General features: G+C 44.4%; 1 protein-coding gene across 14 annotated transcripts in view; it reads left to right on the top strand.

Annotated features, from left to right (window-relative positions):
• The first annotated feature begins 249 nt into the window (after positions 1–249).
• ZNF608 (zinc finger protein 608) overlaps positions 250–14,902 on the top strand; it is a 745,410-nt gene continuing 730,757 nt past the window's right edge. For 9 of the 14 annotated variants that reach the window (XM_057306989.1, XM_057306988.1, XM_057306985.1 and 6 more), the window contains exon 1: positions 1,840–4,867. In XM_057306989.1, coding sequence (XP_057162972.1) covers positions 3,959–4,867 — 909 coding nt within the window. In that variant the 5' untranslated portion in view covers positions 1,840–3,958. Of the gene's footprint in view, positions 397–1,838; positions 4,868–14,902 lie in introns of those variants that run through there. The other 5 variants (XM_057306984.1, XM_057306986.1, XM_057306979.1 and 2 more) reach the window with 5 other exon arrangements.

Genomic DNA, 14,902 nt, shown 5'->3' with positions numbered 1-14,902 from the left:
CCAATGAGAGAGCCCAGTTTCATAAAAGCTGCTCTCTGATTGGCCCGATGCGAAAGGGCAATGGGAACAAAGAAAAGTCCCTTTCAGGTATAGAGGCTGAGAGCTCCTTTTGCTCCACTCCCCCTGTGTGTGTGTTGTGTTTCAGTCCTGATTTCAGTGTTGCAGAACAAGCTTGTGGTGTGTGTGCACCAGGGGGATTTTTCTTTTCTTTTTTTTTTTTTAATTTTAATTTTTGCTTTTATAAAAAAATACACAGGACGGTCTGTGACATTTGATGGTCCATCTTCTTTAATAATAAATTTGTTGAAGAGATTATAATTTCCAAAATAAAGCGGCTGCAACCAAACACATTCAATGCAGTTAGAAGGAAAAGGTCAACTCGATCCAATACAGACCGTAAGTACGGTTGCGTGGTGTGTCTCTATATAGCACTTAGCGGGGACTTCATGCAGGGGAATGTGCGAGTTTTATGCATTGAAATGAGGAACTAGTTACAGGGTTTGGCTTTTGCATTGAGAACAACAACCCAAGAAGGGTGAATTTTATTCAGTGGAGGGTGAAGCATTTGTAACTTCTTCACACAAAATAAGCTTGACTGGGCACTCGGGGTAACTTAGAGTAAATTACCTTTTGGGCTGTAACCCAAGGAGAATAAAAGTGACACAGTTACATATCCTGATCTGCAGTGTCCATTCCCTAGCTGCCTCGCCCCCTCCCTCTCCTGTCCTAGCTGGGCAAGACCCTCTTCCAAACCGAGCCAGGAAAATGGGGGCAAGGGCAGAACAAACCGATTTCTGTCTCTTGCCACATCCTAGTGCCCAATAATTTAATATTAAACAAGGGAATAGTCACCCATTACATGTAATGGTTATAATTACCATTTTCCACCTCCTTAAAAAAGCAAGCAGCAAAAACACCGTTAAGGGGGGAAAAAACCCCACCCAACCCAAACAAACCCACAAATAGAGTAACAATGGTGTGTTTATTACAGGACCTGGCTTGGGAGCTAGCAAAATGTTTTTCTTTGTTTAAGACATGAGGGGGTCCCTAAAACCCAAGTAGCTTGGAGGTGCCCTCCCCCCTCTTCTGGGCGTCCCCATCCCTGGCCCCTCGGGAAAGCCGACAAATTGGAGATAAGTTGAGGAAAGGTTTATAAGGTGTTTCTTTAAAACATCTGCTTTGCTCTTGTGCTCATTACATTTCACTCCTTCGAACTTCCGAGAGCCTAGATCTGCGAGAAATGTTTCACATTCATAACTTGTAACTGCGCCCACTGCAGGGGGGTGGGGGCGCGGGGTGGCGGCGGGGGGGGGGGGAGTGTGCGCAGGGGGAGGGGAGAGACCTTCAGCTTTTTTTTAAAGACCAGATCAGTATTTTCTTGATACGCTTGTCACCATTTTTGTTCTCACGACAACCAATTGAGCCCTTGATCCTCACGTGATGTGAAAGGCTTGCACTGTAACAAAATCGCTCCTTTTAGATGGTTGGTTGTTGCTAACTCGCCCATCCCCCTCTCCCAGCCCCGACATTTCCAGCAAAGCGACTCTCCACTTCCAATCCATCAACAATTCATTACTGCTTTTAGCTTCCAAACGCCAGCTAATTAAAAATACTAAGCCAAGCTCCGGGGCCATCTGACTAAACACAGGAGGGGGTGGGCGAGAGAGGAGGAGAGAAAAATAAATAGAAGGGAGACGCACCGTTTGCTGCGACTATCAATGGGAAAAACTGTCCTGAAAAAGGTCGTCTTTAAAAAAAAAATCTTTTTTTTTTTTTTTTACTCTAATTATCGAATTACCACATGACTGATTGGCTTGAGCGACAGCGGATTTCCCCCCCCCCCCTGGGGACTATACTAGGAACTAGGTTCCTTTTTCTTAAAACAACATAAAACAGGAAAACATCACATCCTTTGGGTTTCGAAGACTGAACCAATTTTAAACGCCGTTATTTTCCTCACCCCACCTCCCACCGCCCCCCGCCCCGAGCGAATGCTGTTGTAACTGGTTTATCAGCTCACTGAATCATCTGCTCCCCTCCCCCTCCACACCTTTCTTTTTCTCCTCTTGCTGGGCTTCTCATCCTACACTTTCTTCCTCCCCCTCCCCCTCCTCTCTACTCCTCCCCCTCCCCCTCGTCTTCCCCCTCCTTTCCTCTTAAGTTAGTTCAAGAAATCAAATCTGTCAGGACGGGCGGAAAAATGCCACTTCCCGACTAACAGGCGGAATCCAGCCCAGATTTTCAGTCGTTTCTTCTTATTCTTTCTTCCCTTTCACTAATTTATCCCGATGTTAGCACATTCTGTCTTGTTACTAGCGGACGCCTGTAGGTTTGCTACATGGGATCATTACTTACTGATCACGGTGACTCTGAAGTCTGGAACTGAAGGCGGAATGAGAAGTTGGGAAAACTTTTTTCTCTAAGCTCTTTCTCTCTCTCTTCTCTCTCTCTCTCTTTTTAACTATTATTCTCGATGCTTGTTAAGAGGAAAAAACCCCTTTGGTACTTCTGTTGTGAATGTGAAACATTATCTTCCAGCCGTACAGTGACACATTTTTTAAGGAGAAAAGGACTCCTGATCCGTTTGCCAAAAGGGGGGTGGGGAGGTGGAATAATGTTATCGAGTGATTATTCTGGCTGAGATGTGTTATTTGGTTTCTTCCTTCTTGATCATTTGGTGTTTAAGTAAAATGAGGCACAGGCTTGTTTGCCGAGTGGAGTGGGAAAGGCATTTTGATTTGCTGGCCTAATTAAAAAATGATAAAGGATTAAAGGTAAGCAGTGTGTGTGTGTGTGTGTGTGTGTGTGTGTGTATGTATATTTATTTATTTTTCTCGACAATCAACTGTTAAAAGGGGCTGATCCCTTTAAAAACCATTTTAACTGATCTTTGTCAAACACACACTCATTTGTGGTCATTGAGGCCACCTTGGGCAGACTACTTAAAGTGCATGTCTTAATCAGTTTCCCCCGTACAGTCAGTGGCACCATATTTAACAGATTGAGCAAGTCTGTGACCTAGGAATACGGTAGAATTGTTTATATGTATTTTTTTTTCCTCAAAAGGCAGGTATTCAGCCTTTTATTTAGGACTGTTTTCTATAGAGAAATGCTCTTAAAGACGTGTGTGTGTATTTCAAAAATAAAATTGTATAAACTGTTGGGGAAGAGAGGGTATGTGTTTGTGGGGGGTGGGTAGTTACTTGTTTTTCCTGTTCCTTACTGGGAACAAAAAACAGATTGTCCAGATGATTTGTAAAAAGAAGTAATAAAATTAGAAATAAGGAAAATTTAGAAACATCATTCTGAAACTAGCCTCAGAGAACTTCCAGGGTCTGGTCTTTGAAATCGCAAGATCTAGGACATGTTTGGGGATGTTTAAAGCTGTGTTCCTCCCTCTTGTCTGAGTGTTTAGGCTGTGTTTCTGGGGTTGAAATATCACATGTATGAAAAAAAAAATCCTAAACTTTTTTTTTAAACCTTCCTGGACTTGACACAGATCTCTAAGATATCTTAATGCCTTTTAAAAAGTGCTTATCCTTGTGTTGTTGATAAAGGGATTTTTTTTTTTTTAAAGCTACTGTTAAGATGCTTACTGTCGTAAGTTTTTTGGGTTTGGTTATTTTCCTTTAGACCTGACTGTGGAGACAATATATGAGCCACCTTCCTGTCCATCCTTCCCTGTACCCCTTACTGACTCCCCAGTATTAATCGTTTTTTATTCTGGTAACACCCAGACAAGAAATATTCGACTTTTCCCCCCTTCACAGGAAAAGGTGGACCTGGACTGAAGGGTGTAAAATCTGTGGACACATTCCTGGGGCAGGAAAAAGAAGAGGAAGATTAGAAGATTTTTTTTTTTTTTTTTTAAGAGAAAGCCCAGCGGAGCTAAACGAATGTCCCCTCATCTCCAAAGGAAAGTTCATCGGATTTTTATTCTAGAGAGCCCATCTTCAGGATGTCAGTGAACATTTCTACTGCAGGCAAAGGTGTGGATCCAAATACGGTTGATACTTATGACAGTGGTGATGATTGGGAAATCGGGGTTGGAAATTTAATAATTGATTTGGACGCTGATTTGGAGAAGGACAGACAGAAATTTGAGATGAATAATTCCACCAACGCCACTAGCAGCAGCAACTCGAAGGATTGTGGAGGTCTGGCCTCCAGTGGGGCCGGTGCTACCGCAGCCTTAGCTGATGGCCTAAAATTTGCTTCTGTTCAGCCCTCCGCTCCCCAGGGGAATTCACACAAAGAGACCAGCAAATCAAAAGTGAAAAGGAGTAAAACTTCTAAGGATGCTAATAAATCTCTGCCTTCTGCTGCCTTGTATGGGATTCCCGAGATCAGCGGCACTGGCAAGAGGCAGGAAGTCCAAGGGCGCCCTGGAGAGGCAACTGGCATGAATTCAGCGCTGGGTCAAAGTGTGAGCGGCGGCGGCGGCGGCGGCAACCCCAACGGCAGTAGTACCGGCACCGGCCCCTCCACTGCCACCGCGGGGGCGGCCTCCTGTGGGAAAAGCAAAGAGGAGAAGCCAGGTAAAAGCCAGAGCAGCCGAGGCGCCAAGCGGGATAAGGATGCGGGGAAATCCAGGAAGGACAAGCACGACCTGCTTCAGGGCCACCAGAATGGCAGTGGCAGCCAGGCCCCTTCCGGGGGGCACCTCTATGGCTTTGGGGCCAAGAGCAATGGAGGTGGCGCGAGCCCCTTCCACTGCGGGGGCTCTGGGAGTGGCAGCGTCGCGGCTGCTGGGGAAGTTAGCAAAAGTGCCCCGGATTCAGGGCTCATGGGAAACTCTATGTTGGTAAAGAAGGAAGAGGAGGAGGAGGAGAGCCACAGGCGAATCAAGAAACTGAAAACGGAGAAGGTAGGATCAAGTCGCCTTCCTAGATTTCCCACTTTCCTCTTTGTGTGCATTTGTGTGGGTGTGTGTTGGGGGGGTGTGTGCCTCTGTGTGCCTCACGCTTACTTCTTCGTGCTTCCTGGTTCTTTGTGAGGTTTCTGTTGGGTGCCTCCCTTCCGTGGAAATTCGGAATGGGGGAGCTGACTCGGGTGCACCCTTCAGCTCTGGTTTCTGCTGCTGCCGCCGCCGCGGGCGGGTGCAAAGTGTCCGGGGCCCCAGCTGGGAGGGCCTGGGTGTTCCAGGTGCCTTCAGCCCTGAACCGGGGCTCCTGGCCAGCCAGCCGGTGGTGGTGTGCTTTTATTAGCAAACCTGCTCCTGGACCCGCTTGACTCGTGTCCTGGTTCCTCCCCTAAGGAGAGCTGTCTTAGTTTTAATCTGCCCGCCCTAGTATTTCTGGTAACGTGTCCTTAGGTGCAGGGTTCACGTTCCCTCCCTGGAAGAGGTTATGTTGAGGATTCTCATTTACGCTCTTCCCTCAACCTGTCTCTCTTTTCGTGACTTTCTCCAAAATAGTTCTGCCAAAGGGTATCCTCCTTGGATGGGTTCCTGTTACAGGTCCTGAATTAAAAACCCCAGGCTTGGCGTCCTGGGGTCATTGGTTTCTTAACTGTGTAGAAAGACTGGAATGGTTTTGGTGGTTTCTAGGACTCTACCCTGGTTCCCTTGCCCCGTTCTTAGCTGGAGAGTTCAGCGTGTTAGCCCTTGGATTTCTGGCTTGCCTAGGGAGTGGAAAGGTTGGTAAGAAAAGTGTAACAGACTGGGCGGATTGGTGTCCCTGAGGTGGGGCAACGGCCAGAGGGGATGAGAATTTTGTGTGGCATTTGAGTCACGGGGGATCCTTGATTTAAGCAACGTGGAACCTTCCTGCCATCGCTGTCATTGTCTTAAAGTCTCATTAGAGACTGCCTTTGAAAAACTGCCCCCGGGGGCTGTGCCGTTTGGTCCTGGAGGCCTGTGACTTACTGGTCTGGTGATGGTCATGCGTTGAATAGCGTCCCAGGACGGAAGGGGCTCTGTCCACCGGGCAGTTTGGGACTGAGCTGGGGGTGTGAGTAATGCTTTTTTTTAAATAAAATCAGCCTTTAGAGTAATCCTGCAGGTTGTGCTTTGCAGAAGCAAAACTCATATCCTGTGGTTTATGGCATGGTTGTTTGGAAATCTGCTTATGAAATAACTCAATTTCTTTTTGATGTCTAACTTGATCAGAACTGTCAGATGTCTTTGGGTGATTATTTCCGTGGCCAGTTACTCATTGCTCTGTCTTCACACTTTTCTTGTGGTCGTGGGTTCAGGATTGAAGTGGGAGGGCAGGAAGAAAGTTCTGATTTTATGGTTTTAGAAGTCGTAGAAGGTACATTAAAGGGCGGACGACGCCCAAATCCCCCAGAGCCTCCAGATGCTTCTTTTATTCACATACCTTGGGTCACACAGCTTTGTACACTGATGAACCGAAATGCAGTTTTAAAAATCCCAGGTTTCGAGTCTTACATTTCCTCGTGTAGTTGCACATAATTTCTGCTAAAAGGCGTTCTGAAATCTTCTTATTACTTAGTACAGTAGGGCATTTACTTCTGTTGCCAGTAGTCTTCAAATTGCACTTCTAATCTGCTCTAACTATCTTGATGAATTGCCCTAATCCAGCGCTCACAATGGCTGTGGTTAAGGAGTCAGAGGCATTTCATTGGATTCAGTGCTGCCTGGAATGTGGGAGGTACTGCCCTTTTGCATTCCCCTTAGCCTTTTAATCTTCCAGCCAAATGTTCACATTCAACAATTTTGTTTAGCTGGCAATCGGAACATTTCAGTATCTCAAAGGCTGCTGTCATGGCAACTGAGATTAGAGCATGGTGTCGGTTCTCCAGTTTTTGTGTTCTTTTCACTTTCCAGTCACAGAGGAAACTGGATAAAGAATGGAAGAATTAAATTATTCATATACATGCAACTCATCTTCAGTCAGAGCGGTATAAATGCGATAATGCGAATTACAGAAATGAAGAGCAAACAAGTCGTGATGGGGCCGGGCCGGGGTGGAGGAGGGGAGGCAGGGAGACAGCGCAGCGCATTCAGATGCAAGCCCACCGCCCTCCGCCAGCCGTGGGCCAGCCGCGGGTGTTGGCACAGGGGCCCCTCAGGGCTGGCTCCCAGGGGCTTGAATCCTGCCGCGTTGGCCATTCTCCGTCAACCGGGGGGGGGGGGGGGTGTTGGCTCGGGAACGCTGTTCCTTAGGCTCTCCTTCCCGCCCTTCCCCTGCCCTCCCCCACCTCTACCCCACCCCTCCCCCACCCTCACCCCACCCCCACCCCCACCCCAGAACGACTTCTCCGAAGGCTTGCTTGCCTCCTTGCCACACGGAGATGGCACTCCCTTGCACACGTGCCACCCCGGGAAAGTCACTCCGGTTCCACTAACTCGTGGATGGGAAGGCGAGACCTCAGTTTAGGGACCGCTTCCTAGCGAGAGGGGCTGCCTTTTTAGGAGGTCCAGGCAGGACGCGCTTCACCTGACGAAGTGTTTCTGCCCTGAGGCATCTTTTGAGAAAGGTTTTTTGACGTTTGTATAACGTGTTAATTTCCGCCTTGCTTGATATTCTGGGTCGGTGGAGAGTAAGTGTCTCCAAAGTGAAGATGATTAATTTTCAGCGATCAGACGTGGCTCAGGAGGGGCCGAACGTGAAAACCCAAGGAAGTGGGGGGTGGATGTGCGAGCGCTTTGCTTTTCTTCGGGGTTCTCCCCCCCCCCCCCCGTTGAAAGGTTTCACAGGAGATTCATAAGACTTGCTGTCACCGGTTAATTTTCACAGCATGCTTAAATGTCTATTTTTGGTCTGTTTATTCGGTTTCTACACTACACAAAGTCATGTAAAACATGATAAATTGGACCTTATGAAACCTAATTAAATCAATGAGTGTTCTACTCCTTTATGTGGAAACCACAAGTATGTTGTAAAAGTCGCCACTCCCTTAATACGTGAACAAAATCAAAACATGCCATAATTCTAAGATGTTTGAGCTATATTTCTATAGCCCATTTTGTGGTTAAGCCACCAGTGACATGTCTGAATAAGTAGATTTGACGGGTTGGCTTTGGGTTGTTAAAACCTGCTTCTCCACCTTCCCCCTCCTTTCTTTTCTAGCATAAAAGCTTGTGTGGAGGCTCTCCTTAGCGTCTTACAGGTTTGACTTATCAGACACAGGCACTTGGCCGGGCTAAATAGGGTACGTGGTTTTATTTGATCGCCAGAAAATTCTCAACTACATTGGAGAATTCTTAAAAACACCTAATACTTAAATAGACATGAAAGGCGCAGGAGAGCTTACAGTCGTGTCTGAGGGTTCTGACTACTCAGTACATACTTGGGAAAGAGAATTCCTTCTCTGATAGCATATTGCTTTCATTAAGCCGGTCCTTAACAGCCTAAAGGTGGTGTCTACAAATGGACCTGTCTATAAGGGATATCATTCATTTTCTTTTATTCTCTTGGAGAAGGCTTTTACACTTCACTAGGGAATTCTGGCACATTTTCTGAGTGAGTGTGAGCAGTTTAAGAACATATTTTGATTAATGAGTTTTGTGGACAATATGCCTGCCTCTCCCCTCTCCGCCCCCCTCCCCCCAAATCTGGCGTCCCCACTTAGAGAGTGCAGTTTATCTACTGTGAAATAAAAGGGCAGAAAGGTCACTTGCTATAATTAAAGAACAAAGTCCATTGTTGTTGGACAGCAAACTGTTTTGAAAGCTACATAAGGGATTCAGCGGTTAAAAACGTTGGAAACTAAGGCTGGCTCCCCATCAGCGTTGATCCGCTCCTTACTTTTCAAGAAAACTGCCTCAGAGGGTGACAGGGCTTTTTGAGGTGGATGCAGAGGCCCTCCTTTCCCTCCAGCAAGTTTTCCATGAGAACCCCAGGAACTTGGGAGGATTTGGGTGGCCAAGCCTATCAGTAGTATTTGAAACGTAGCGGGTGTGCTGGAGAGAGGAGAAAAGAAAAAATACACACAACAGATCAAGATTCCGTTAAAAGGAGATAAGTGATGTTTAGCGACTTTTAATAACTTTGCACATAGTCTGGAAAAAAAAAAAAAGGGAGTGGGGCGCGGAGTCATTGTCCAAATGTCAGCAGGTTAAGAATGCTCTTCCAGTGAAATTGCTTGGCCCTGCAAGATGGTTTTAATTAGAGTGTTATAAAGACTTATTTTTCCTAAGCAGCATTTTATAGTTAGTAAATGAAATGTATGCTGAAAGTGCTAAGCAGAAATCTCCCTAACCGCAGAGGTGTTCAATAACCAGATTCAAACAACGTGGAAACTACCATCTGTTCTTCGTTTTCAGCTTGAAAAACAAGGATTGAATGGCTGAGATTTGCTCCAATTTTGACTGTGTCTGTGCGTGTGTGTGTGTTTTTTTAATTTAAAAAAGTTCACCTGGTACTTCATAGAAACTTGAAATTGCAGTAATATGAGCAACACTGTGAAAACACATGTTCCTACATTTATTTTAACCAGTTCCACTTTTCTTTAAAAGATTTCCAGAAGCCCAGCCATTGAGCACTTTCTAATGGTTATTCAGTTCCTGCAGGCAATCACAATGAGGGGTCAGTTCTTCAAAGATCGCGCTATTTAGCCGGTACCTGAATTATTCTGTCAGTTTTCCCCCTGGAGGCAGGAGGGGCAAAGGCTCTCCCAGGCTCACTCTGGTCAGCGTTTATCGGGTAATCTAATTGCATGTGATAGCACTTTGGACTGGTGTTGACTCTGCAGAGCCCTTCCTCTCCTTCCGAGCTGTATCTAGGATGGTTGATAATGAGGAAAATATTCTTTTCACAATGATAACTTTTGAGTCCTTGACTTTTTAGACACTAAGCTTGGTTTCTGGGCTTACCGAGAGCCCTGGGTGAAACGGTATCCGGCCTTTGTTTGAGGTCTTTTATAGAAGCTAATGACTGGGCTTGTGCCTCCCTGAGATAAATGACATTATCTCTGAGTGGGCTGACAGGAAGCAGACATGTTAATGGTGAAGCTGCGGGGAAGATCTGTTCGGGTTCTGACAAAAGAGTCAAGAAGGGACCCCTGGTTGTGGTCATTAACACATAATGCATTCTTGTTCTTCCTAAGAGGCCCCTGATAATTGGAAAGCTATTTTAGCCACAAGCACTTAAATCATAAATCTACTACTCCTAGTTCCTTTGCATTTTTAAAAGTCGCAAAGTAATGTGTTTTTAGTTAACAAGTGTGTGATCTGGTTTTTTAAAATGGTGGCAGTTCGAGGCTGGGCGTCCCAGGACGTCTGGAAGAGCCGCCCTTGGAACTGGCTTTATCAGATGGGATCTCTCTTTGTCTTTCATCCTGGCTCCGGCCTTCCCTCTGTTTTAATAAAGCAAAAAAAAAAAAAAAAAAAAAGTGGGTCCAGGAGCTAAAAAGAAATCGTTTTTATACATGAAGGGGTCTCGTGGGAGAGGGATAAAAATCTATGTTTTATAAGTTGGGGAAAAGATTTTGTTCAGCGATTTGAATGTGATGAAACCTGCCTTTTGAAGTGTATGTTTAAAAAGTCATGGGTATAATTGAGTTTCAGTGCGTTTTAAACTCTGCTTCTTGAACGGAGATAATTGCCATGTTGAACACACTCTAAGGTGTAGAAGAGGTGGAAGGATCATGTTATTCTATTCTTTAATATGAAGCGCTGAAAGTTTTTCATAGTAATTACTGTAGCACAACCTAGTTTTGATTGCCAGCGCTCTGAACTTGCCAGTGATCTGAACATCAAGGGTTCTGCTTGAATACTAAACAGTTTATTCCTAAGTTACTCGTGTAACAGTCTTGTAGAACATAGAAGCCAGAAACTGCGGAAATACTGGGCAATCCCTAGCAATACCACGGTGGAAATAACCCTTCTTCCCCAGGATTCTTGACCAGTAAATAATACTCTCTTAATCTGTACAGTTAAGGTTAGAGCGAGGGGAAGAGAACAGGCGAAATCTTGGCCTCAGAAATGACGTAGGTCGGCATTAGAGGCTAATATTACGGATCACGTTGGTGCCCTGTAACGCGGGTTTCATAGGTGTGGGGATCATTGTTAAGCAGTGAAATTCAGCTGAGTAAATTAATAGATCAAATTGGCTTTAATCAAGGATTCGTGAATGGAGCAGTATCTCATCTAGCAAGTAGAAAGGAGCTCTGAAGAGCTGTAGGAAAGAGGAAAGGTTTTGAAAGGTGGAAAGGGGGGGCGGGAGAAGGAAGTTTATTAGCAGAGCACCTTCCTAAGGGGGCCGGAAGGGACCTGTTGGTTTTCTTACTAGAGCTGATCAGGTAAATGACGGGTTAAAGGCTGCATTCCTGGGAGAGGCTGAAACCGCCATTAGATTTAAGTCTTGCCTTGCTGATGTGGGGCTGAGCACAAGTGACTCCATTTTGGGCCTGTTATTATTCTTATTATTTTTGTAACAGTTGCCCCCCTTTGGTCAGACCTAGCTGAACTGAGAGATGTGATCAGACTTTAAGGCATGAGCACCACTCCCCGCGAACCGTCTGAAGTTCTCCCAGTTCTTGATCCTTCGGGTGGGATTCACAGGTCGCGACCTCAGGCTCACCAGTTTTTAGTGGGTCATTTTCTTCCTTCCTTTTCTGGCATTCCAGTCTTAGGGAGCTCATTTGCTTGGTGGTTAGCGGTTGCGAACATGCCTGGAAAGCTTCTGAGAGAATACATGCAGCGTGCCAGGGGGATGACTGTGATTATAAGAAGAAGGATAATTCCCAGTGCCTGGAGTGCACTTTGAAGCCATGCTCCCCAACACCCAAACCAAAGTCAGGTAATTCAGAGAAAGACTCTGCTAAAGGGGTCACTCTGTAAGCTAAGGAACTTGCTCAGTGATCTTCAGTCATTGAGTTTCAGCTTCCTGGGACACGTTAATCCAGGCACAGCAGGTGGTGTTTGCTACAACGTAGACACCTCCTTGTTCAGCTAAAAGATAAGCAAGGGCTGTCCTCTTACCAAGAATAACTTTGGCCGGAGAGTCTAGGATGTTTTGGGGACAGGTTTTGCATTAGCAGTGGATTCTGTAATATTTCCTAGAGTTAAGGATGCGCTCCTGATCATAGCCTCATATTTATTCCTGACCCGGGAAATCGAGACCTGCCAAAGGGAGCTCATTTTAATCGTGAAAGTGTCCTGGTACAGCCATGGAGGCCAATAACATTTCAGGGTTTCTTGATTATACAGATGGTTTTATTCCGGTGACTCTTGACTTGTATTCCTTTCTTTGCACCCAAAGAAGTGTAGAGTTCCCAGGGTTTTGGGGTATTAACCAGAGATGTGGAAACAGACCCTTATGGTTAGGGAGTCAGGTCAAATAGGGGAGGGAAACTGAGGCAGGAACATAGTGGCAGTTCCAACAGTTGTTTGGAGGTGGATGCCCTCCTTCACAGTGGCCTGGGAGATACGGATGATGGTCTTATCTTTTCAGGCCAGTGCCAGAATAAAGGAAGGAGAGAGAAGAAGGAACTTTGAGGTTTAAAGTGTGAAGTCTTGGTCCAGCATCTTGGAGAGAAGCAGTGAACCTCAATGTTGGCTACTTGTTTTCCTAGTCAATTTGATTTTGAGGTTTCCAGCTGGAGTTCAGGACCTGTCAGGTGGAGACTTCTTCAGCTATGAGCTAGGTTGTGTAACCGAGGTTCAAATCTCTGAGGTTTGGCTGCCATCCGGGTAGTGAGGGAAACCTGGTACATCCTTCCAAGGATACTTACGGGCAGTCTTTGTTCTTAGTGATTCCGAATCAGTAGGGTTAGGAGAAAATTGGAAACACTAGTTGGAGTTGTAGCCAGATATTGTAAGAAACCGGAGGAATTCAGGGCCCAGTTCAGTTACAGGTAAATAACAAAATCTCCGAGGCAATTAATGGGATTAGAATCTAATATAGAGGTAAATCTAATGTAGAGATAAAGGCAAACATTTTGTCTCTGCGGTTATTTCCATTTTGTACCCAAAACAGTCACAGTAAAAGTCATTTGTTTGCTTTAAACTTGGCCTGGTTATTTGCATAAGTGCAGCAAGATTAGTGATTGACCAAAAATGGTCTTTTTCAGCCTGCTTTGCTGGAACCTTGTAAATAAGGTACCATGCCAGCTTTTCCCAAGGGCTTTATTGGCTCCTTAAAGTCAACCTCAGTTTTTAAAAACACTCTAGTCCTGAGCCTATGCACATGTCTCTCAAATACAAAGTTACAGTAAAAGTCTTGATAATATAACCGGTGTTTCCAATCGTGTCCTGTTACAAAGAGAATGGATTCTCATTGAACTTATGTAAATAACTATTTTGCCATAAAAACAATACTCAAGTTTCCAAATGCTGAAGAAATCGGAGGATGAAAGTAAATGTTTAATCTTTGTTCACGAAGGTATACTCTACCAAATTATTGTAAGTCATACATAGCTTAAGGGAAAAAGTTTCCTCAAATCTGGAAAAATAACATTAAAGAACTAGCAGTATTTCACGTAAGAAGTCATAAAAATTATAATCATCCTCCTCAGTTCATTCAGTCCCATGTTATTAATTTTTGTTCTGCTTGAATCCACATTTTCCATTAGTTCTGGAAATTCTTAACCAGTTCATTTTTATGATCTTAAAGTTACCAGAAACCCGTGTTTGCCACAGTCCTTATTTTGAAGCCTTGAAGATGATGTGCCTTTGCAGGAACACATTTGTGAAAACATCTGGGTGAAACTATCTGAAAGTGAAAAGACTTAAGGAAAATGTCCATTGTTAAAGAACAGATGAGAGTTCATTGTAAGGGGATTGACAAGGAAATTTGGTTATTTCTGTCACACACGTTTTAAGATGATACCTGGAATTATGATGACAATATTGTTATACCAGGATATACTGGACTTTAGGAATTTTATACACAGTTTCTGGAACACTTATATACCTATACAAATAACATAAAGAAGTCTTGGTTTGGGGGAGGGGGAAAAGAAGTCTTAGGTTTTTTTTTTTTTTTTTTTGAAAATGCTTCCCATGTAATTCAGGATAGCAAATAAACCTACTTGGTTTCACATCTCCCTTTTTACAAGGAGAGAAAACAAATCTTTTCAGATGTTTTAGGGACCCTCTAAAAAATCTCAAAGTTAGTTCTTAGACTTCATTTAGGATTTAATTTGGGGAAGTTCGTCAAAAATATCAAAGGTTTTGGGGCGCCTGGGTGGCACAGCGGTTAAGCGCCTGCCTTCGGCTCAGGGCGTGATCCCGGCGTTCCGGGATCGAGCCCCACATCAGGCTCCTCCACTATGAGCCTGCTTCTTCCTCTCCCACTCCGCCTGCTTGTGTTCCCTCTCTCGTTGGCTGTCTCTATCTCTGTCAAATAAATAAATAAAATCTTAAAAAAAAAAAAATATCAAAGGTTTTAAAATACTTGGTCAAGTAAGATTTTAGGTCGCTGTGAAACAGTGTGGTTAAACATCTCTGGAACCATAGGGGCAGATGAAGAAGAGTTCACAGGCAGGGGCACCTGGCTAGCTCAGTAGAGCATGGGACTCTTCATCTCAGGCTCATGAGTTCAAGCCTCACGTTGTGCATAGAGCTCACTTAAAAAAATAAGTAAAATAAAGACTTCACAGGCAAATACAGAACGTTAATTAGTTGTACAATGTCTTATAGTCCAGTAATCTAAGAAAACTCAGCAGGTGAAAGAATACTAAGGTTTAGTTCTATATAAATACACATCTTACATTAAAGCTTATTTGTAAAAGCCTCGTTAACAAATTTCAATCTTATTCAGCTTGATCATGCATAAAATTCTTTTCCCCCAATTTTTTATCTCGCAGACTTTCTTTTTTCCATTCAGATACTGTCATCTGTTTTTCCTTTTTCATCCAGAAATAGCCACCCTTGCTTTAGGACAAAAGTACTTTTCTTTTCTCTCAACAAAATGCATCTCCATTCCTCATAGCTTTTTTTTTTTTTTTTTTAAACCACATCCTACTTTCTTTGCATACAGAGACGTTTCCC

Source organism: Ursus arctos, unplaced genomic scaffold (genome assembly GCF_023065955.2).
Source record: "Ursus arctos isolate Adak ecotype North America unplaced genomic scaffold, UrsArc2.0 scaffold_5, whole genome shotgun sequence".
Taxonomy (NCBI): domain Eukaryota; kingdom Metazoa; phylum Chordata; class Mammalia; order Carnivora; family Ursidae; genus Ursus; species Ursus arctos.
Note: the sequence above shows the minus strand (reverse complement) of the source record. Positions and strands in the feature narration are given on the sequence as shown.